Below are 20,069 nucleotides of genomic sequence, written 5' to 3'. Positions count from 1 at the left end.
GGTGAAATAAATCATTTGCACTACTATATAGAATTGGCATCAATTTTTCAATTTTAACATGTGGTATTTAGAAATTACACATTTAAATGGTTGCATTCTAAATTATTTTCAACTTAGTGGTTTATTGAACTTTGACATACAGTATACACACCATCTGTGATCTAAGCAAATAACATTTTGTTGCAGATGATCCTTTAATATTAGTTCAGTAAGATCAGTGTTAACCTGCTAATGCAGTTACTGCACATTATCGTATGTTCCCATCCAGCCTCAACAAAGTTAACCTGTTTAACAGATGGGCACCTCTCTCTCAGTCAGCAGGGAGGGAGACATTGACTTCCCCAAACACTTGGCTCCTCCTGACCCTTGACCCTCTGACCTCCAGGTTAGAAGTAGAGAGTGGTGGAGGCATAGAAGTTTAAGCCCCTGCAGGGGACAGGGAACAGGTCGTGAGTGCACGGTCATCATGCTCCACTCAATCAATAGCATAATCTGAGAAACAAGGGAAGCAATGGGTAACTGAGGAGGCTTGAAAAAAAACAGCAAGTTGGGCTATAAACGCATTTATTTTTGTATGTATATATATATTTTTGACTTTGTTAGGTGCTTATTTTTAAAGTTATGTTGGTGTAAGTAGGATCTGTTGATTATATTGCTCAGTAGCAATTTATATCTGTCAGTGGACATATTTCTTCTCCCCAGTAAGTGAGGCTTTGATGGATCAAGAACAGACCGTGTTGTATGAAGCACTTGGGGAGCTGAGAGAGAGTTGAGAGAAGTGGTGAGGAATGTGATGAAACCAGGGGACAAAAATCCTTTCCCCATCGTTTTCCTCACAGTCAGGCACACACCCTGCTGTGCTGTTAAAGAGACACATAAGGTCCAAGATCAGTGCAAATCAAAGTGTTATTTTTCACTCTCTCCCTGTTCGCCCTCGCTCTGCTTCTATGGCCCTTTACAGCCCAGCCACACAGCTCAGTCTCCCTGCCATCACTCTTTAGTTAAGAGAATAATCTTTCTGGATATTCTTTGAAAAGGTACTCTCCAGTGAGACGTAGAGAAAACACAATAACACCAACTGGCACTTAATTCTGCAGGCTCCCTATCGTTGCCAACTATGCAGCCAGAGTGGGGGTGGTGAGGTGTGTCGTGTTGGAAGAGCTGGAGGTCAAGGAGGTTTCCTGACAGGAAGTAAAGTCTAGCTGTGAGGGAAGAATTGAACGTGAGACTCCCAGAAAAACCGAGTGGCTTTTAATTTGGCTCCCAGTTGGTTCTACTGTGAACTGGCTTCAAGTGGCTTGGGGCTGGAGGGGGCCTCAAGTGACATGAAGGGTTGGTTATTTATACACAACATATAATCATGTTTCAAATAAATGAATTTCCCTGAGAGAGCTGTCTCCTTCTGACAGGCAGAGTTAATGTACTGTTTTCTTACCAGACAGGTCCTGAGTTATAAGATCGTGGAATGTATTCTTATGTTTCTCCCTTTGCTATCCTCTCTTAGCCATCCTGCTGATACAATCATCTCTTGGCTTCTTAGCTCAGATCTGGAATGGAAATTCACTAGCCTGCGTTTTTGATCTGGTAAAAGAGAGTCAAATCTTGGACATGATTTACTTTTCACTCAGGAAATTTCAATATATTTAGTCCCAGTCATGCTTCAGAGGAGTTGCACAAGGTGATTTTGACGATCATTGTACACAGTGTTTGTGACATTGTGATAAGGCAGCTGATAACAATCAGTTGCTGTCACAGAGATTAATACAGGAATTTAGATATTGTGCATTGTGTAGACATTTATGGGCTATGTTTAAAACAACTGTTATTAAAAGGCTCATTTGTTTGAGGACATACTGTTGTTCCTGTCAGTATGATCCTTTGGCTGGTACAATGATGTTCATTCCACTTAGACGAGTCCTGTTTCCAGCTTTATTTATGTTTTGTCTTTTGTGATGGGTTTCTTGAGTAATTAATGGCTTTTTAAATATTTTTATATTTGAGGAACATGTAAATGACACAAACAGAATAATGGATGTACACCATTATTCAAACATCATCCCATTTGCAATTGACTGTTGTAAACAAAATTTTAAGATGAATAAATTGCCACTTTTTACGCATGACTTTACACTAAATAACCCAAAATGACAGTGAGAAACATTTTTTGTTAAATTGGCAAATTGTGCTGTGGCACACATAAGGGCAAGGGTGTAAAACCATTTCTAAAGCTTCGAATAGGGCACAGTGGCCTCAGTAACTGGGAAATGGAAGACGTTTGAAATAACCAGAACTCTGCCTAGAATTGGCTGTAAGCCAAACTGAGGTCAGGACAGAAGAACCTTCATCAGGGAGGTTCTCGAGAACCCAGTGGTTTTCCAACGGAGCTTCAGAAGTACTCTGCAGAGCTGTTATAACGTGCCAGAAGGACGACCAGCTGAGCAGCTCTCATCAGTCAGGCTTTTATGGTAGAGGGGCTAGAGGGAAGGTACTTTGAGTAAAAGGCCCATGACAGCCTGCTTGGAGTTTGACATTTTAAGGACCCTGGGATCATGAGCAAAAAGATGAGATGGGCTGATGAGACAAAAAAATGGAAGTCTTCAGGTACCATGTCTAGCAGACACCAGGCCCTGCTCATCACCTAGCTAATACCATCACTACAGCGAAGCATGTGGGTGCTTCAGGGACAAGGAGACTGGTCAGAATTAAGAGAAAGATGAATACAGTAATAAAGTCCTTGACAAAACCGTGCTCCACAATACAAAGCACTTGAGACTGGGGCAACCTCAACTTTCAACTTGACGATGACCCAATGCAAATGGCCAAGACAACACTGGAGTGGTTTCAGAATAACTCTCTGTCCTTGAGTGGCCTAGACTTAAACCCCATACAACATCTGTGGAGAGACGGACAGTTCACGGACGCTTGCCATCAAATCTGAAGGAGCTTGAGAGGAGCTGCCAGGAAGAATGTGATAAATAGCCCAAGACTTACCCAAGAAGACTTTATAATAGCCAAACATATGCTACAATATCCAAACACTGAACCTGCTCACAAAAGTTTAATACCATTAACTTCAGTCTAAACTATGTTATGGTCATGGTAACTGTGACACTAATATGTATTAATGTCTACACATGAAAGTGGATAATTTAGCAACATCAGATTAATTATTATGCGTATTCAGGTTCTGATGGCTGAGATTACTTATGTCTTCAGATGGCTGGTGATTTATCCTGACATTTTCTCATCACCTCAAAGCCAAGCTCAGAAGACATGAAAGCTCCATGCTGCTCTCACCAAAAGAGCGACTTTGGAAATAGAAAGGTATTAAGAGACTGCCCCACTTGCTGCTGAAACGGCTGTACTTTGTTTAAGCATTTTTCTTTGAACGTCATTAAAATCTGCCAACACTAAGCTAAATCAGCCAAACATCTCTTTGCAAGTTACTTTAAATTTAAAAGTTAATTCTTTAAAAAGGAGTGTGTTTTTATTGCTATATATACTTGCACTGCTGGCTCATGAAAAGAATAGTATATATTTTTGTGTTTAAACTTCGTGCAGCACAGCTGGACTGTTCTAACATATTTTTGGTTTGTCTGTTTGGGGTATCACGGCTTTAGGTCCTGTTTTTGAGTGAATCCATAAAGCTCTTGAGATGCTGCAGCACAAATATTTGAACATCAGTAAAATTCTCTTACTTATGAATTTGTTGAGGCAAATTCTAATATGAGTGTCTGTTTTTCTTTAAGCAGATACCCTTTGAAGATGCACATGTGGACTGTAGAGAGCTGGAGTAGACACACTGGTGTTATGTTATTCATACTGTACACACAAGTGTTTCAGATGGCATCAATAAGCAACAAACCGACTTTGGCAGGAGAAAGTTAGAAGGGCAATAATGAATAACATATTTAATAGTTTACGCTAACAGAATTGTTACGCTTTCTCTTTGTCTTACTGATCCACACTCGGTTCCTTCTTTGGTCACTGTTGATATCAGATTGCTGTTCATAAACATTTAGGTCACACAACTACAATAGACCGTTTCCTTGTGTGTCCTTTTTTGTAATCATTAACTCACGATTTGCCACCAACTGTTTTTGCTATGTTGCTCATTAAAGCAGTCGCTGACAGATTTATTTGGGTTAATTGAACATCTTTTGTCTTATTGCAATCTTATCTCAACATGTAATGAAACTATATTTGGGGGGTGGGGGGGAGAGACAGTAGTTTTGAGCCTTTTTCATTTTGCTTCTGCTGCACAACCACGACATTTGACACAAGGATTTATGTTTTTGTCATCTCATCTAAAGTTGATTTCCTGTGGCCTTTCAAATCAACAAATACTTGTGATTATGAGTGATGCCATGGAAAAGCACAACTGACATATTTATTATTTCGGAGAGCTGAGACATTTCTTTCTTCAGTGTTGCAAAATGTTTTCCTTGTGTTGTGGCAAGCCTGATGTTTGAAGGGCGATTTTGCTCTGGAGGTCTGTGTTTTCTCACTAGTGGTAGTGGTATATTTAGATGTTGATTATGGATAATCAGCTCTAATGGCGGAAGTGCATGGCATGTGTGTTTAGACTCAATGCCATCATCATGGAACGCAGACCAAACAGAGCTGTCTTATAGACTTCAGATTGAGACAGACATTTCCATGAATAGATTCAAACTTTCATTCATACACACCCTCACAAGCAAAAACGTGAACAAAGTGTAGCTTCTATAGTAACAGTAAACATAACCAAAATATCTGTCTGACTAGTTTCTGATCAGGATCAAGAGACAGTCCTCCCTCTCTTTCATTCTATCATCTGTTAGAAGGTCAGGTTAAAGGTGAGAGGTCACAAATGGCTGCTTGTATCCTCTCATCAGGAGCGCTGTGGTCATGGCCCCTATCGCGGCCGTAAAAGCTGTGACACTGCTGACCAGGGCAGCCAAAATCCAATATCCCATTGCTGACCTGTCGCTGTGTCCTTTTTGTCACCAGGAGATGTCCCTCAGATCAGGGTCATTGCTTTTTTTAAATTTAACCAGAAGAGCCATATCTTGGCCCATAATGACACCATTAGTCTTGCAATCACCTTCGTCTGTGTCCTTGAAATGCCAATAGTCTCCACGCCCTTTGTCAGAACTAAATTGGAGCCAAAGCCCTTTGGAGAGATAATCTTTTTATTTCTGCTGAAGAAGTTTTTAGGTTACTATTGGCCTCCTCCATCGTAGTCCAAGGGATTTTGGAGAGATCACATTAAGGGAATTTATTGTTGCTCACTGCTTTCTGTTTCTCCAGAGTACAACTATTTACTGCCTTACTTCCTGTGGTGTTTATTTAAAATCTAGTACAGTCTGGCCCAATCTGAAATATCCCCACAGTCTCAGCCTAACACTCACAGTTAATGTCCTTCAGTCTGGGCTTCAGAAGGCCCCAAGGCTATTCTCACACACGTCCTTCAAAGCAAGCCTCAGTTGCAAAACCCTCTGCCAGTACTCTGCTCCAAAACGGTGTTCCCTCTCACAAAGCCAGATTTTTATTCCCTCTGTGCCCTCTTTATTTGGAGTGTATTGTATACGTGGTCAGTGCCAATATGGACCTTCAGGACAAAAAGCAGTCATGAACTGGGGTTAAGCGTTGGCTTGTTGTCTGTGACGTGCAGTTGGTTACAGGGTGACAGTGCCCAGGCACTTCAGAATAATGGCTTCTCTTGATTTAGTACTTGATTAGCAATATATAGATTTGAAAATCATCATATATGTACAAATATGTTTGGATGTGGATTAGAAATTCTTGTAAACTGATCTTTCCTTCCTCCTCGTAGCCCGTATTCACGTCCCTTTGGGGTCTCTCTTCTGAAAGGCCAGTCTCTATATAAACACACAGTTTCCTCTATCATCTCAAGAGATGGTTGACAGGAGGGAAGGTTTCTGCTAAAATACACATACACGGTACAGTGGTTCACTTCACTGTTTTGTGACTCATTTAATTTCTTAACTCAATCAGTTGTTGGCATGAGGATTTCTATAAGCTTGAACAAAACACTGCTACACATATGCATATCAGAAAATGATTTTAATAAAGACTGTATAATTTGGAATCTAGTTGCAGCTGTGATTAATGATTTTTTTTAAAGAGTTTTTGGGTTTCTAACCTGAGGTTTTGGCACATTTCTCCATCTCCCCAGAGAGGAAGAAGGGGAAAAAGCGCTGTGAGGTTCAGACAGGCCCCATGACCTTGTTGCTTTATTATTCTTTTAGACGGTTGTGTTGAAGGTGTTGAAATATTGAACAGAACATGAAAGATGATGACCGCTGAGTTTCCCTTCACTCGTTGTCCTTTCAAAGTTGAGGATTTAAAGTCACACGCAGCTGTGGTCGGATTGTTTAGACTGACACCTTGAACCATAACGTTAGTCAAAGAGAGGAGGAAATTTCGGTATTTACTTGTGATAAATTCACTCTCAACACTGCTCTTTCACTCCTCTCCACTAGTTTGCCAGCTAATTATATTGCCTGTGCTGACCAAAGCAGCTGGTCGATACTTTTAGATGCTGTATGGCCTGTAGTGGCATGAAAGATTATAGAGGTACTGAAGAATAGCTTTATACAGGGCTAGGATTTTTGGACTAGGTTGCCACCCAGTGACAGTTGCTTTTTTCTATGAAGCACATCTTTTATCCTAAAGGTAATGCTGTGTCCAAATGTAGCCCATCTGTTTCACATCTGGCAAATTTCACAATTTCATGGCTTGCCATTGTTTTTCTTTGTAAAGTTCTGTTAGTAATGTATTGGTATTGTTTGTGTTTTCTTTCAGGAATGGCAAAACTCCATCCAGAAGAATGCAGGTCTAGCCTTCATCGAGTTGGTCAATGAAGGCAGGTAGGTAACTGTGACCTGCTAGTGCTATCTGCTCTCCTTGCAGCAGCACTGCTTCATTATCTTTCCAAGCTCTACCCATCAGCCACTTTCTATTTTCACCATTCCTGGATCTCACATCAAAGCCCCTCAGGCCCCTAGAGCCACAAAGCCCTTGTGATAGGGTGGCTCTTCAACATTCTGCACAAAAATTGATCTGGGGTGGAGTGAAGATGGGATTGGGAGAGCAAGGATGGAGTTAAAGGTTTCATTCAATACCTGCTCATCCTGGAGGGATTTGGGAAAAGGAGAAGGGTTAGGTAGAATGTAACGGGGGCTCTGGTCGCTTTTTCCTTTGACACACAGGAAGTTGTTCTTGATTTCCCACTGTCCTTCTGTGTTTTCAAAATTTCCTACCTTGCTAACCGTTTTATTTATTATAAATCCAGATATTAGAGCTGATTTTTGTCAGTTCATTGCTTTGACAGAAATGTTATCTGCAGCCATTTTGATACAGTATGCAAGTAATTGTTAGTTTTAGCAAAAAATGCTACGTATTTCTTAATTACAGACTTTTTTTTTTGGCTGTTTGAAGGACAATAAAAGCAATTTGAGGGTATCAACCTAAAAAGTAATGGGTATTTTTCACTATTTACAGAGTTATTTTTAAGACCAGATGATTAACAATAATGAAAATGATTGTTAGTTGTAGCCCTAACAGTCATTATGTTATGCCCAAGCTGTCCAGCCTAGGTTCATTTTGGAACAGCTATCTTTAATTTAGAATTTATTTTCGACAGTTTGTGGAAAGGTGGCCTACAGTGACATTGGCTTCATAGAATCGTATTTTACTGCCCTGATTTTACAGTCTTTTAAAAATGCCTTTAGTCTGTTTTGTCCATATCTACAGTCTTGAGTGCACTGCACCATAAAAGAGGGCAGTGGTTGGGTCACTGATAGCAGGACCTGTACAGAGCCATAGAGGCTGCAGAGGCCCCAGCACCTCTGCTCCCCTGCTGCCCTGTGCTGAAACAGCAGGCTTAGGTTACAGTCATCCCTTGGCCCATGCACCCCCACCCCACTGTCAGCCTTAGCCTGGGCCTCCTCTCTGGCCCCTGGTCTGTTATTGTTCCACTTTGCACAGTCCTGACCTTTAGGGCTGGAGCCAGGTTTCGTCGACCTACACACAGAGAACATGCATGTTTCACAAACACTGATAAGAAGAGGGGGCAAGGTAGACTGTATATGTAGCAACATGGGCAGCGATCCTCCCTTCTGTCAGATGCGTATCATTAACAGATCAATTAGCACCTGTGCCACAGTTAAAGGATGTATCTGGTTTGGTTTTGTTTTCAAATTAGATTTTCTGCTTGTTTTGCATGGTTCCTTTTTGCCATTTTATGGATATTACATGGTTGTTCTCTCTCTGGGTTGTCACACTGTTAAACAGATGTTTTAAATACTCTCTCATTTTATGATCTTCTGAAGTACCTGCCTTCAGGCATTTTTTTTTTCTTTTACTGATTGAAGTAAACTGCCATCCATGGACCTAGCTTAAAAATGTAAACAAAAATACCAATTAATGCACGCAGTACTCCAGTGGGCTGATCATCTCCCGTCTCCCCAGACTGCTGAGTCACACCATGAAGGACCACCTAGTTCGTGTCGCTAATGAAGCTGAGTTTATCCTCAACCGACAGAGGGCTGAAGACATCCATAAACATGCGGAGTTTGAGGTAAGATGCTACACTGTTCTGGCAAGAAGGCACAAGTATGAGAACAAAAGGACTGTTGAGATAATTTCATTAATATGTAAGGGGGTGTAGGTGTGGGGAAATATTAGTGTTGTGATTTTTTGAATGGTTCTTTGGTTAGACACATGAAACAAGGTTTGTGGTTAACATATGACCAATACATTTTCATGTTTTGTCTATGATATAAAATACATCAGTAAATACCCCACTTGTTATTTCTTATACCCTTCATTTGTCTTAAAAGGCAGTTTCTAACAAGTGGCTAAATGAGACCACATTAAACATCATCACACCGAACACTGAGACTCATCTGTTCACTAGCCTGCCTTTACAGCCTTGCTGTATTTGAACTCGCTCACTATTCTAACTGGCACAGCCGTGATCACTAGCTAGATCGGGTCACACTAAGACGAAGGGATTTTGTAGAACAGGTAAGTATGTTAAATCAAATTACAAGTTGGAAGCCGCGGTGGTGACGCTGAAGTCATGGGACTGTGCTGTAGTTTATAGCCTAACAATAGGTTTTTACTTCTGGCAATCATATTTGGGCTTCAAACATCATAAAAGTGGTGTTTACCTGTGAAGATTATTTTCCAGGATGACCTACAATAAAACCTCATCCCTGTGGTATTCTGTGAGGGGAAAATTAACAAGATAGAACTAGTGAATGTCAATAGTGCAGCTTTTTGCTTTGTACCAAGAACAACTATTACCATGCATAATTTGTCTGCCGTACTGTTTATCCTTCTGTGAGATCCACGGGAACTTCAGACTTGTTATTTTCAGACAGTGAAGTTCATTTCTAGTTGGAGACCCATTGCCTTAAGTCTCAGTAATAGTTTGTTATTCCTTTGCTCTGTCAGTGAATATATTTAATCCATGACCTTGCTTAAAAATGTAAACAAAAATGCCAGTTAATGTGCACAGTACTCCAGTGGGCTGATCCATCTCCCCTCTCAGACTGCTGGGGCAGCAGCCAGTGAACGCACAGAGGATCTGATCCAGTGACTACTTGAGACTTGTCCATCAAGTTTCAGGATCAGTCATGGCAAACTTACAGGATAAATGTTTAGTTTTCAAACATAACCCTGTGCTAATCGTGAACACACACTCACAGACGAACAAAAACACACAAACTGACATGCATGCACTGAAGTAGCCTGAGGCTGGAGATCACGCTTGGCGTATATCACTACCCAAACATTGTGTAGTGTTAATTTACCCCTGTGCCCCCCTATCTAACTGCAGGCTTGCTCCAGAAATACAACTTCTCTCCCTTCTCTTCCTACCAGTTCTCAGCACAAACGTTGCCATTCACATGTAGTTGGCAGGCCAGCTCTATCCTGACCAATGGCCACCCTTCATTGCCCCTTTCCCAGATCAACTCTGTTACTCCCCCCTCCTCTGCTTTCTAGATCTCACCAAAATTGTTTCCTGTCGTGCTGAGATCCTGTCCATTTTACTCCCACCGGGGATGTATTTTGCCACTGACAGGAATATGGCATCCTCCCCTCGCTTCCATCTCTCCCTCCCTCAAAGTTGCAGACAGACCTGAAAGGTGCTGGCTGGTCTGATGGTTTGACTGTTTGTAAACCCACCAACTCCACCTCCACCCAGAACCCTGAGCTCTCAGTCCTCACTTTGCAGTAAAAGGTGATGCTTTTTCTAAGGTTCAAGGAAGGGTCTCTCTTGTATTTGGGTAAAGTAAAATCCCTCAAGAGTGTTGAAAGTCAGTCAGAGGGATGAGATCACAACACTTGCACATCTAAGTTTTGTCTGTGATTGCTATGTTTTGCTCTCTTCACCTGTATTGGCTGCTTCTGTGCGATTGACATCCTCTTCTTGGGAGCCCTTATTACCTACTCTGCTCCAGGTGTCAGTGATGTGCACTGAATAATCAGACATCTGACCTTATCCTTATCAACACAGATCTAGTGTATGATGTAGGTCCTCTAAGTTGATGTAGCCGATTTTTATTGTTACTGTTCCGTATGTGTGTGCCATGCTGAACCAAACGACTGTATGCCAGCTTATGTACTGCAGTATGACAAGGTGTATACTATTTGTGGACTTGCAAAAGTGCATGTACAGTACTTCAGGTTAGACAGCTGTCTTCATTTGACACGAGCAGCACAAGTAAAAGCAGCTTGGAGCATGTTGCCTGCCTGGTAGACAGACAGATTTGGCAGCCAGTCTGCACATGACAGCCTGAAATGATCCCCCTTTGCCTCTTGCTGTCACCGCAGGCCACTTGCTCTTTCTGTAGCCACGGGTCTATCACCTCAGTTTCTCACACTCCCCTGCATTAGTTCCTGATTCCTAACCTGGCTTACAGTAATTCGGCTCAGCACTGCACATAACAGACTAACTGCCCAAGCTCTTCAAACCTAACTGATGTTTACGTTTTTGTCTTCTTTATGTTCTTCTTTCTAGTTGAATGAGGCAGTATGTGCAAAGGTTTCTAGGAATAAAACCTCTGTGCTTAATAATATGTACACTTTGGAGGATATTTGCTTAGTTATTATTTGTGATTTCTTGAACCATATAAAGTTTTGATTGCTGTAGACTTAGACTTTCTTATACACTTCCTTTTAGTCCATGCGTCAGGCAGCAGATCCGAAGCAGAGGTGTATTCAGATTAACACAGCTGTGGTCATCATTGGTGTTGGTAAATACGCTACTAAATAAAATAAAATAATAAAATGCGATGCCTTGATATTTTCAGCACCTGTCTCTAATGTGTGACAGGTTTAGTAAATATCCAAAGAGTTGCACATAAGAAAAAATCATTGAACTGACATAATTCCTATTTTTATCTAAGCCTTTATTAGGCATGCAGTTATTTATGTGACTCTTGTGAGTTTCTAACCCGAGACCAGCTATGCTGTATGGGTTAGAGACTGTAGCAGTGAGGAAAAGACGAGAGGCAGAGATGGAGGTAGCAGAGATGAGGATGTTGAGGTTCTCTTTAGTAGTGACCAGAATGGACAGGATTAGGAATGAGCACATCAGAGGGACAGCTCAGGTCGGCTGTTTTGGGGACAAGGTCAGAGAGGCCAGATTGAGATGGTTTGGACATGTGCAGAGGAGGGATAGTGGTTATATTGGTAGAAGGATGTTGGAGATGGAGCTGCCAGGCAAGAGGTCAAGAGGAAGGCCAAAGAGGAGATATATGGATGTGCTAAAAGAGGACATGAAGTTAATTGGGGTGAGAGTAGAGGATGCCGAGAGTAGAGTTAGGTGGAAACAGACGACCCTAACGGGAACAGCCGAAAGAAGAAGAAGAGTTATTTGTGTGACTATTAGCATGCATGTAAACATGATTCTTTGATCCATGATAGGTAAGAGAATGCACTAACAAACGACAAAGACAAGGCATCTGCTGTTCTCTTATTTAGTAACAAGTACCTTTATAGAGTCTGGACTCTGTGTTTTCAGGACATTGTGAACTAATATTAGTACAGTACTGTGCACAGTCCAATGGGGTTGTGGTTTGTTATGTTTCTAACTGAAGCAGCACTAGCAGCTTCATAAACTATTACCCAAGTGAGTGCAAAAATACAACTGATGGAAAGTTTGAACTTTTCATTGGTTGTATTTTCATGTTGTCATTTGAAAGTGGCTCTACCTTTGTGACCTCCAGCTGTCCTTAATCAGATAGCCATCATACAGTCGGTACAGAAGGTTTTCAGACCCTTTCAAGTTTTCCACATTTTATGTTTCAGACTTAAAATGGATTCAGTACATTTTTTCTTATCAATCTACACAGAATGCTCTACAATGATAAAGTGAAAACAGGTTTTTTGAGTGTTTTCTAAATGTATTAAAAATAAGAGTAAATATCCCATTTACATAAGTATTCAGACCCTTCACTTGGTACTTGGTTAAAGCAATGACAGTCTGAAGTCTTCTTGAGAATGAAGCTACAAGCTTGGTACCATTTCTTTTGGAATTTTCTTCTGTTCTTCTTGGTAGAATTGTTAAAGGTCAACCAGGCTGGATAGGGAGCGCTGGTGCACAGCCATTTTCAGAGATGCTCTATTGGCTTCAGGTCTGGACTCTGGCTGGTCCACTCCAGGACTTTCACAGAGCCACTCCTGTGTTTATTTATCCTGACTAGTCTCTCAGTCTCGGATGCAGAAAAAGATCCCCACAGCATGATGCTGCCACTGCTGTGTTTGACTGTAGAGATGGTGTTAGTGAGATGATGTCCAGTGCCTGGTTTCCCCCCCCACATGTCGCTGGGAATTGTGGCCAAATAGTTCATCTTTGTTTGGTCAGACCAGGGGGTTTTGCTTCTCATGGTCTGAGAGTCCTTCAGGTGCCTTTTGGCAAACTCTCAGTGGGCTGTCATGTGCCATTTAGTGAGGAATTGCTTCTGTCTGGCAACTCTACCATAGAGGCCTGATTGGTGGAGTGCTGATGGTTGTGCTTCTGAAAGGTTCTCCCATCTGCATAAAGAAACTCATCATGGATCTCATTCATAGTGAGTTCATGGCTTCCTGTCTGACCAAAGTCCTTCCTCCCCCTTTACATAGATCTGGCTGTGTGGTCAGATCTATGAAGACTGTTGGTGGTTCCAAATCAAAAGATTTGAGAGTGAGAATGATGGAGGCTACCACTTTCAGTGCTGCAGAAATTGGTCTTGTAGATGTGCTTCTGAAAGGTTCTCCCATCTGCATAAAGAAACTCATCATGGATCTCATTCATAGTGAGTTCATGGCTTCCTGTCTGACCAAAGTCCTTCCTCCCCCTTTACATAGATCTGGCTGTGTGGTCAGATCTATGAAGACTGTTGGTGGTTCCAAATCAAAAGAGGGACTCTAATCGTGTGGTACCATGGAGAGGAGTAGGATGCACCAGGGCTTAATTGCAAGTGTCTTAACAAAGGGTGTGAATGCTTATGTAAATGGGATATTTCAGTCTTTTATTTTTAATTAACAAAACACTCCAAAAACCTGTTTTCACTTTTTTTTAATTGAATCCATCTTTCTGAATACTTTCCATACTGACTGTAGCTCGTCTCAAACTATGTTTCACAATTGAATTCCCCATTTAAAAGCAGTTGCTCCTTGGTGACCTCTGAGAAGAAGTGAACCTCTGATAAGTCTCTCTGATATTGCTGTATTGATTTTTGCCTCCATACAAGCTCTGCTTGAGCCTGCCACAGCCAACGGTTTCATTTTGCACTGCTACAATAAAAATAACAGGCCAATGAAACATCCCCCCTGAGGGTGGGGGTGGAAGGTTTTGAAATTATTTTCAGCTTTGTCCCAGTTTTTAAAGCAGTGTTCTCTGTATTGTGTTGCAGAGTCACTGTGGTTTGGTTATTTTTTTTCTGAGAAGTAGACCAAAATACGCCTGCAGAGTGACTCATTTTGGCTGTCACTGTGTTGCACTGGAAATGAGCAAGCTTGCAAACTCATCCACCATAAATTGCAAGAACATGATCTCTATCCTCCCTCGCTTTACTTTAGTGCACGTGGAAAGTTTTGAATTAGTTAAACAGCAGCACCAAAGAGAATAATTCAATACATAAAAACAAATTTATGTTTGCTCCTTGTCAAAGTTCATATCCTTGAGAAGGCAGTGATAGAGGAGCCTTTTGATTTAGATACCGTTTGCCTCAGAGACACAACATGTGCTTTCTCTCTCTTGCTGTCTCTCTCTCTTTCTCACTCACACTCTCACTGGCTCTCTGTGGGACAGAATTGAGTTATCTGTGGCCCTGAGAGTAAGTTATTACAGTGGGCTTAGGGTGAAACAGAGATGAAGATAACTAGGGGGAAATCCAATTACCTTTTAGGGTTCTCTATCTAATAGGATCCTTAATGTGAAGGAGATCTGCAGATCGGATGCTGTTGCCCAGCACAGCAAGTGATAGACTCAGATATCTTCCACAGGAGGAAGAAGGAGAGGGAGGCCAAGAGAAATCGAACTCCCTTTTTTATGGGGCTGTTCATTAGGGATGAAATGTGGTGGGCTCAGGGGCACAAGGGCAGATAAGGTCTAGATAGGGAAGAGTGAGCAAGACCCAAGTCATTTCTATTCTTTCTTATCCCTCCTTTCTGCTCAATCTTTTCCTTTTTTTTTCTTTTTTAAATATGCCCCCTTGATTCATTTGCTGCTGTTATATGGAGTAATCGAATTGACTGTCTGAGAGATCCTGTGAAAGCCAGACGATAGTAGCTAATTAGTGCTTGGCGTCATTGTCTTCCCTCTGCTGAGCTTGTAAAACGATCTCGTCCTTCTCCCGACGTTAATGACATTAACATTGAGTTGATGCTCATTATGTTCTATTATCATAGCACTGCTCTCTGGAAACCTGTGCCCCACAGACCATCTTACAGAGCTGAGTATCATGGAGGGAGCCTGTGATGCAGCCAGGGATGCAGTGTAATGGCTCACAGTAGGTTAGGCCAGCTCTTAAAAATAACCAGGAGGTAGATCAGCTCACTGATTACACATAAACCAGAATTACCTTCACTCTTAGAACAGAATCAGCCAGTTAAACAACATTTTGTTAGCCCTGTATGTTTGTCATCATATGTGTGAAAATGACCGTAAAGCTGAACCTAAACAAAGGTTATTCAACACACGCATGGGAAAGCCAGAGCTCCCAAAGGCTATTTATACCAAATCATTACCAGCATTCAGACTGATAGCTGCCACCAGCTGTAGCTTGCTGTCATGTACTTTTTGCTGCTGTAATGTAGTATGTCAGCAGTGCTGTATGCCCCGGTATCTCATTATGAGCAAATCTGCTGTCAAGACAATGAGAGAGAAAACAAGAACATGTCTGTATTTGTGATAGCACTGCTGTGCATCATAAGGTAAACCTAGTGGTTGGACAGAAATTCTCCAAGAACGGACACCAGTAGATCTCTTAATGCGTAATGCTGACTTTATTGTCAGTAAATGTAACGTGCTGACATGTTTTGGTTTTACTTTGTCCATTCTTGGTAGAACATGGATGCTTTCACTCTAGGAATAAGGCGATAGAAATAGAGAAGTGGAGTAAAGAGGGTGGTTGGGGAACAGTGGTCTCCGTACTGCTGTCTTGTCAGTGTAATGAAGTCCCCAGGCGCCTCCTCCACAGCTCCCATTATGTGTGACTAGATAACCCCGAAATATGAATTTACTCTATGGTTTTTCTTTGTTTCATTTCGACACAGTCTTTTTAGTCACCAGGAAAAAGTTCTTTTGATTTTCTGTTAAAGGCGAGCTTACAATTCTGAAGATGATGTGTCATTATGTGGCTAGACATGTACACATTTTATTTAGATTAAAAATTAGCTTGCTGGTTAAATTTTATGTTGTTGATAGTTTTCACATTCATCCTGAGCTTGGTACTTCCTCCATGTATTCATGATTTCAGGCTGTAGCCAATCCACAGGGCCTGAATTTTTCATCTGGTCGTGTCCTCCCTTCATTTGACTATTTTTCATGTCCAGACGTCGGTTTCACACGTATGATTTTTCATGTGGCATGACCTTGACGCTGAGGTGGAGTCACCGTGCAATGACGGCAGCCATACAGACTGATGTGGTGAAAGGAGAGCATGGTTTTGCAGAGACCAGAGGTTTCTTGGTAGAAGAGATGAAGAGGCTGCCAGCCGAGCATGGTGACCAGTCCATTAAAGATCAGCCACAGACAGTGTGAGGGGAGGAGCAGGGGCGGGAGGTGGAGAGATACTTTGATAAGTGTTGCGCTAGAGTTAACCTTGATGGCTGCTAGCAATGGGCTGATGCCAGCAGCAGGGATCGGTTTCAACTGGATTAGAGATTTTTTTTTGTCTCCTCTGGCGCTCGAAGAGGAAAAAAATCAATAGCTAGGAGCACAGCATGACAGGAGCATCATTTCAGAATTGAAGTGGCTGTCAGGCATTGTCATTTGGTGACTTTTGTTCGCCATTGTACATTTAAGCCCTCATTTTTCTCCCTCTCCAGTTCCTTTCACTCGTTTCTTCCATACCCCATTGTCTGAATTCCCCTGGTGACATTTTATGTTGCAATTTGAAAATTCGAGGGCAAGAGATCAAGTGCGAGAGAATCTCTTTGAAACCACTTGGACTGGTTCAGCATCTACTTTTGTTTAGCGACCCCCACCCTCCTCTCTCATTTCATCTTTTTGTCTCCCCAGACCCCCATTGTGTTCCAACAGGAATTTATTTGTAGTGCATTTGCATTTTCTGATACCAGACAAGGACAGGCCTGATGTCTTGTGTTCTTCTGGACAGTTTTCTCTGCACGTTTGCAAATGAAATCCTCTGGGAGTGCTTGTCAACGGATTGAGAAATTGGAGATTCTCACAGAGCGATAGCTCAGCCTTGGAGAGTGTGTAGCCCTGATGTGCCACCAGTGTCAACAGATTGCAAATCAAGTGCTTTAATAACATCTCCACTGGTTTTGTTTCTTCCTCCTCTTCTCCGACAAAACCTTGAGACCCTGGTTTTGTCATTTGTTGAAGGCTAACTGTGGCGTGGCAACATCACTGGACCTTTGTCTGTCACTCTAATTGATAAACATAGGGCTGATATCTTGTAATGAGCCTCCGTTCTCTGGCCTATTATCCTGGTTAACCCTCGCAACCCACAGAGGGAGAGGAGGAGGGGAGCTAAGGCATCATCTGACAACAACTACAGCATTTAGATAAGGCTAACACTGGTACAACACTACCACAGTGAAACTCTTCTAGTTTCCCCTGCTTATTGTTTGTAGAATGCCAAAACATGAGCAAGTGGCAGTAATGAGCATAATTTTTAGCAGCAAAAAGATTGTGTTATTTCAAATTAAGGTGATGTGATTAGAATGTGTTTGTGTTTTATTTCTATATGTGTGCATTGCCATTTTCTACCATTATATGATTTTAGAAATGATTACTGTTCTTTCCACTCTGCACTCGCTTTTCTTGCAGATCTTTTCCCCTCCAACTCCAACACACATCCATATTTATTTATTTGAACTGTGAATAAATTGTGGGAGACACAAGTCGGTGTAATTGACTCGATTAATGCCAGCCATTATCATTTTGTCTTCACTAAGCTGTCTTCTCAGGCAGAGCAGGCACCCATGCCGGCCGACCCCGTCAGCCAGGCCGTGTAATGGAAGGTGCTGCCCATGATTACAGTGTCGCAAGTCATAACAGTCTCACTGCCAGCAAGTTGTGCCCTGGTGTCTGTCTGGGTAGGAAGCTTCCCGAGCGCAGTCTGCCCTCCCTTTTCCTCATCTGCCTCTTTTTTTTTTTTAATTTGGTTGAGCATGTCTTTTTATGGTTGTTTTCCTGTCTAAATAGGCACACTGATTGCTTCAGTCACTCCAAAGGAGGCATGTTTCTAATTGTAAATGGGAACAGATATTTTTAATCCACTGCTTATGGTTTCTTCCACATTCCTTAAAAGTAATGAAAGAACATTTTGTTTGAAAATACTAAAAATGACCTGTCTTTTATTATGTTGGTGGACCTGGATGGAAGTGGAAGCATGATGATGCCAAGCGGGGAGATTTAGTTATTTGCTTTTGACATGCATAATAGCCCAACATGTAAGTCCTTCATAATATCCCAGCATATTTTCTGACATCACATCAATGGAATGACCCCTGGAATTAACAGTGACTTGTCTGTTCCACTTAGTAGCAAACCCAGCTTTAGGTTTTAATGGTTCTACTTATGTGTTCAGCTTTTTTAGCTGTTATTTTAGGAGTGAGTCTGTGAATTTGGCCTTTTCTCCCGTAGTCGACTTTGGCTTTGGATACAAGAAAAGCCCATTACAGCATGGAGGGTTTGGGTGTTTGGGCAGGGTCAGGACACAGGTGATGAAGTGTTTGTTTATGGCTATGAGTTTGAACCCGGCACTGCTGATTAGTACTGGAGGCTTTACATGTCTCGAACACTTTATATAGGGCTGCTCCTTACATAGTATGTTTAAAGGATGGAAATCCACACAAGCCAACATAAGGTCACATTTCATGACCAATTTATGCAGAAAACCAGCATCGCAAATGGTTTCATTACTTTTTCTTGCGACTGTATTTAATAATCATGTATGAGAAGCAGATTTTTGGGGAGTGTTTCTCTATTGTCCCAGCTTAACATTGTTTTTAGTTTAGAGTATAACCTGCAGTATAAGTGGCTTTTAGATGTTGTCTGAGCCACTTCCTTTGATCCAGCGTTCCTCCATGTTCCATTTCTGCTTGCCTTTGCCTCCACTGATCAAGATTAATGGGCAAGCAGCGCACGGCAAAGCAAAGCCTTCTCATGTTTAAATTCTGAAACATTTATCCAGTGATCCCTCTTGTGTACTCCCTTTACTTTGCTGTTTCCTTGGTCATCATGCTGGAAGGTCAAGGCCCACTTTAATGCCACACAAAGAGACACAGATTGATAATTAAGGCCCAGCAGCCTGCAGAAAAGCCCCTCTAATGTGATTTATACCTATAGATTTTCTGTCAGATATAAAATGTTGTTGTTCAAATTGAAGAGGAGGGCCCATTAAATAGTGCTTTACTGGTAACTTTAGGAAAGCAGGTTGCATTTGTTCAGTCATGCATCTAGGTTATTACTTACTGTATGACTGCTGTACCAGGACTATAATGTATAGCCAATGCAGGATTAATAATTGAATGTGTTTTCTTAATATTGCAGCTGCTTGCTTAAGTAGCTGTACTCAGAGTATGCAGCAGAAACGTGCAGTGACGTGGTTTACTATACATAGGACATTTTTCTTGTCCCTTTCCTTATGCACACCTTCAAACTGTTCTTTCAAGGAAAGCCGTAAGTGCAACATGAGTTTGGAATCAAAATTGGTTCTGAAACAGAGATTGGAAATCAAAAGACTGTTTCAAATTATAGCTGTTATTGTCAGAAGGTGTTTTACTTTTAACATTGCTGCGGAGTTCAAAGGCCTATTCTGATAACAAATTCCGACAGAGAAAAATTGTCCTCCCTGTGCGTTGTGGGTATCGTGTGATTTGGTGAGCCGGAGGGCATTAGTAAATACGTGTCCAATGTTATTAATCAACATGACACTAGGACAGAAATAACCCAATGCTTTTCATTTGGTTCTGCTCAGATCAGAGTTTCTATAGGTGAAAACGCTGTGTGCTACTGTTGTCTGTATTGTTTGTTCCTAGGGACCCATTTTGACCATATCTAATGTTTGCAAGATATTTGTAAATGTATATCTGTATAGTTCAGTTTCTGACACATTATTTGGTGGATTTGTAATGTACACACTTGGTACCGTGAATTATAAAATGTATAATTCGTATCTCCCCCCCTCTTTTCGTTCCAGTCTAGCTGTGCTCAGTACACAGCAGAGAAACGAGATGAGGAGAAAATGTGTGACCACCTGATCCGAGCGGCAAAGTTCCGCGACCATATGACAGCAACACAGCTCATCCAGAAGATAGTCAACATCTTGACTGACAAACACGGAGCCTGGGGAAGCTCTTCCACAAGGTAA

At 41.6% G+C, this 20,069-nt stretch overlaps 1 protein-coding gene across 7 annotated transcripts in view; it reads left to right on the top strand.

Moving 5' to 3' along the window:
• Positions 1-20,069, top strand: part of lrba (LPS-responsive vesicle trafficking, beach and anchor containing) — a 180,951-nt gene that overhangs the window by 66,161 nt on the left and 94,721 nt on the right. For all 7 annotated transcript variants that reach the window (XM_020591706.1, XM_020591709.1, XM_020591705.1 and 4 more), the window contains exons 34-36: positions 6,811-6,875; positions 8,479-8,587; positions 19,899-20,065. In XM_020591706.1, the coding sequence (XP_020447362.1) occupies positions 6,811-6,875; positions 8,479-8,587; positions 19,899-20,065 (341 nt within the window). The remainder of the gene's footprint in view (positions 1-6,810; positions 6,876-8,478; positions 8,588-19,898; positions 20,066-20,069) is intronic.

The sequence above is a fragment of the Monopterus albus genome, unplaced genomic scaffold (assembly GCF_001952655.1).
Source record: "Monopterus albus unplaced genomic scaffold, M_albus_1.0 scaffold15.1, whole genome shotgun sequence".
Lineage (NCBI taxonomy): Eukaryota > Metazoa > Chordata > Actinopteri > Synbranchiformes > Synbranchidae > Monopterus > Monopterus albus.
This window is presented reverse-complemented; position numbering and strand designations above follow the sequence as displayed.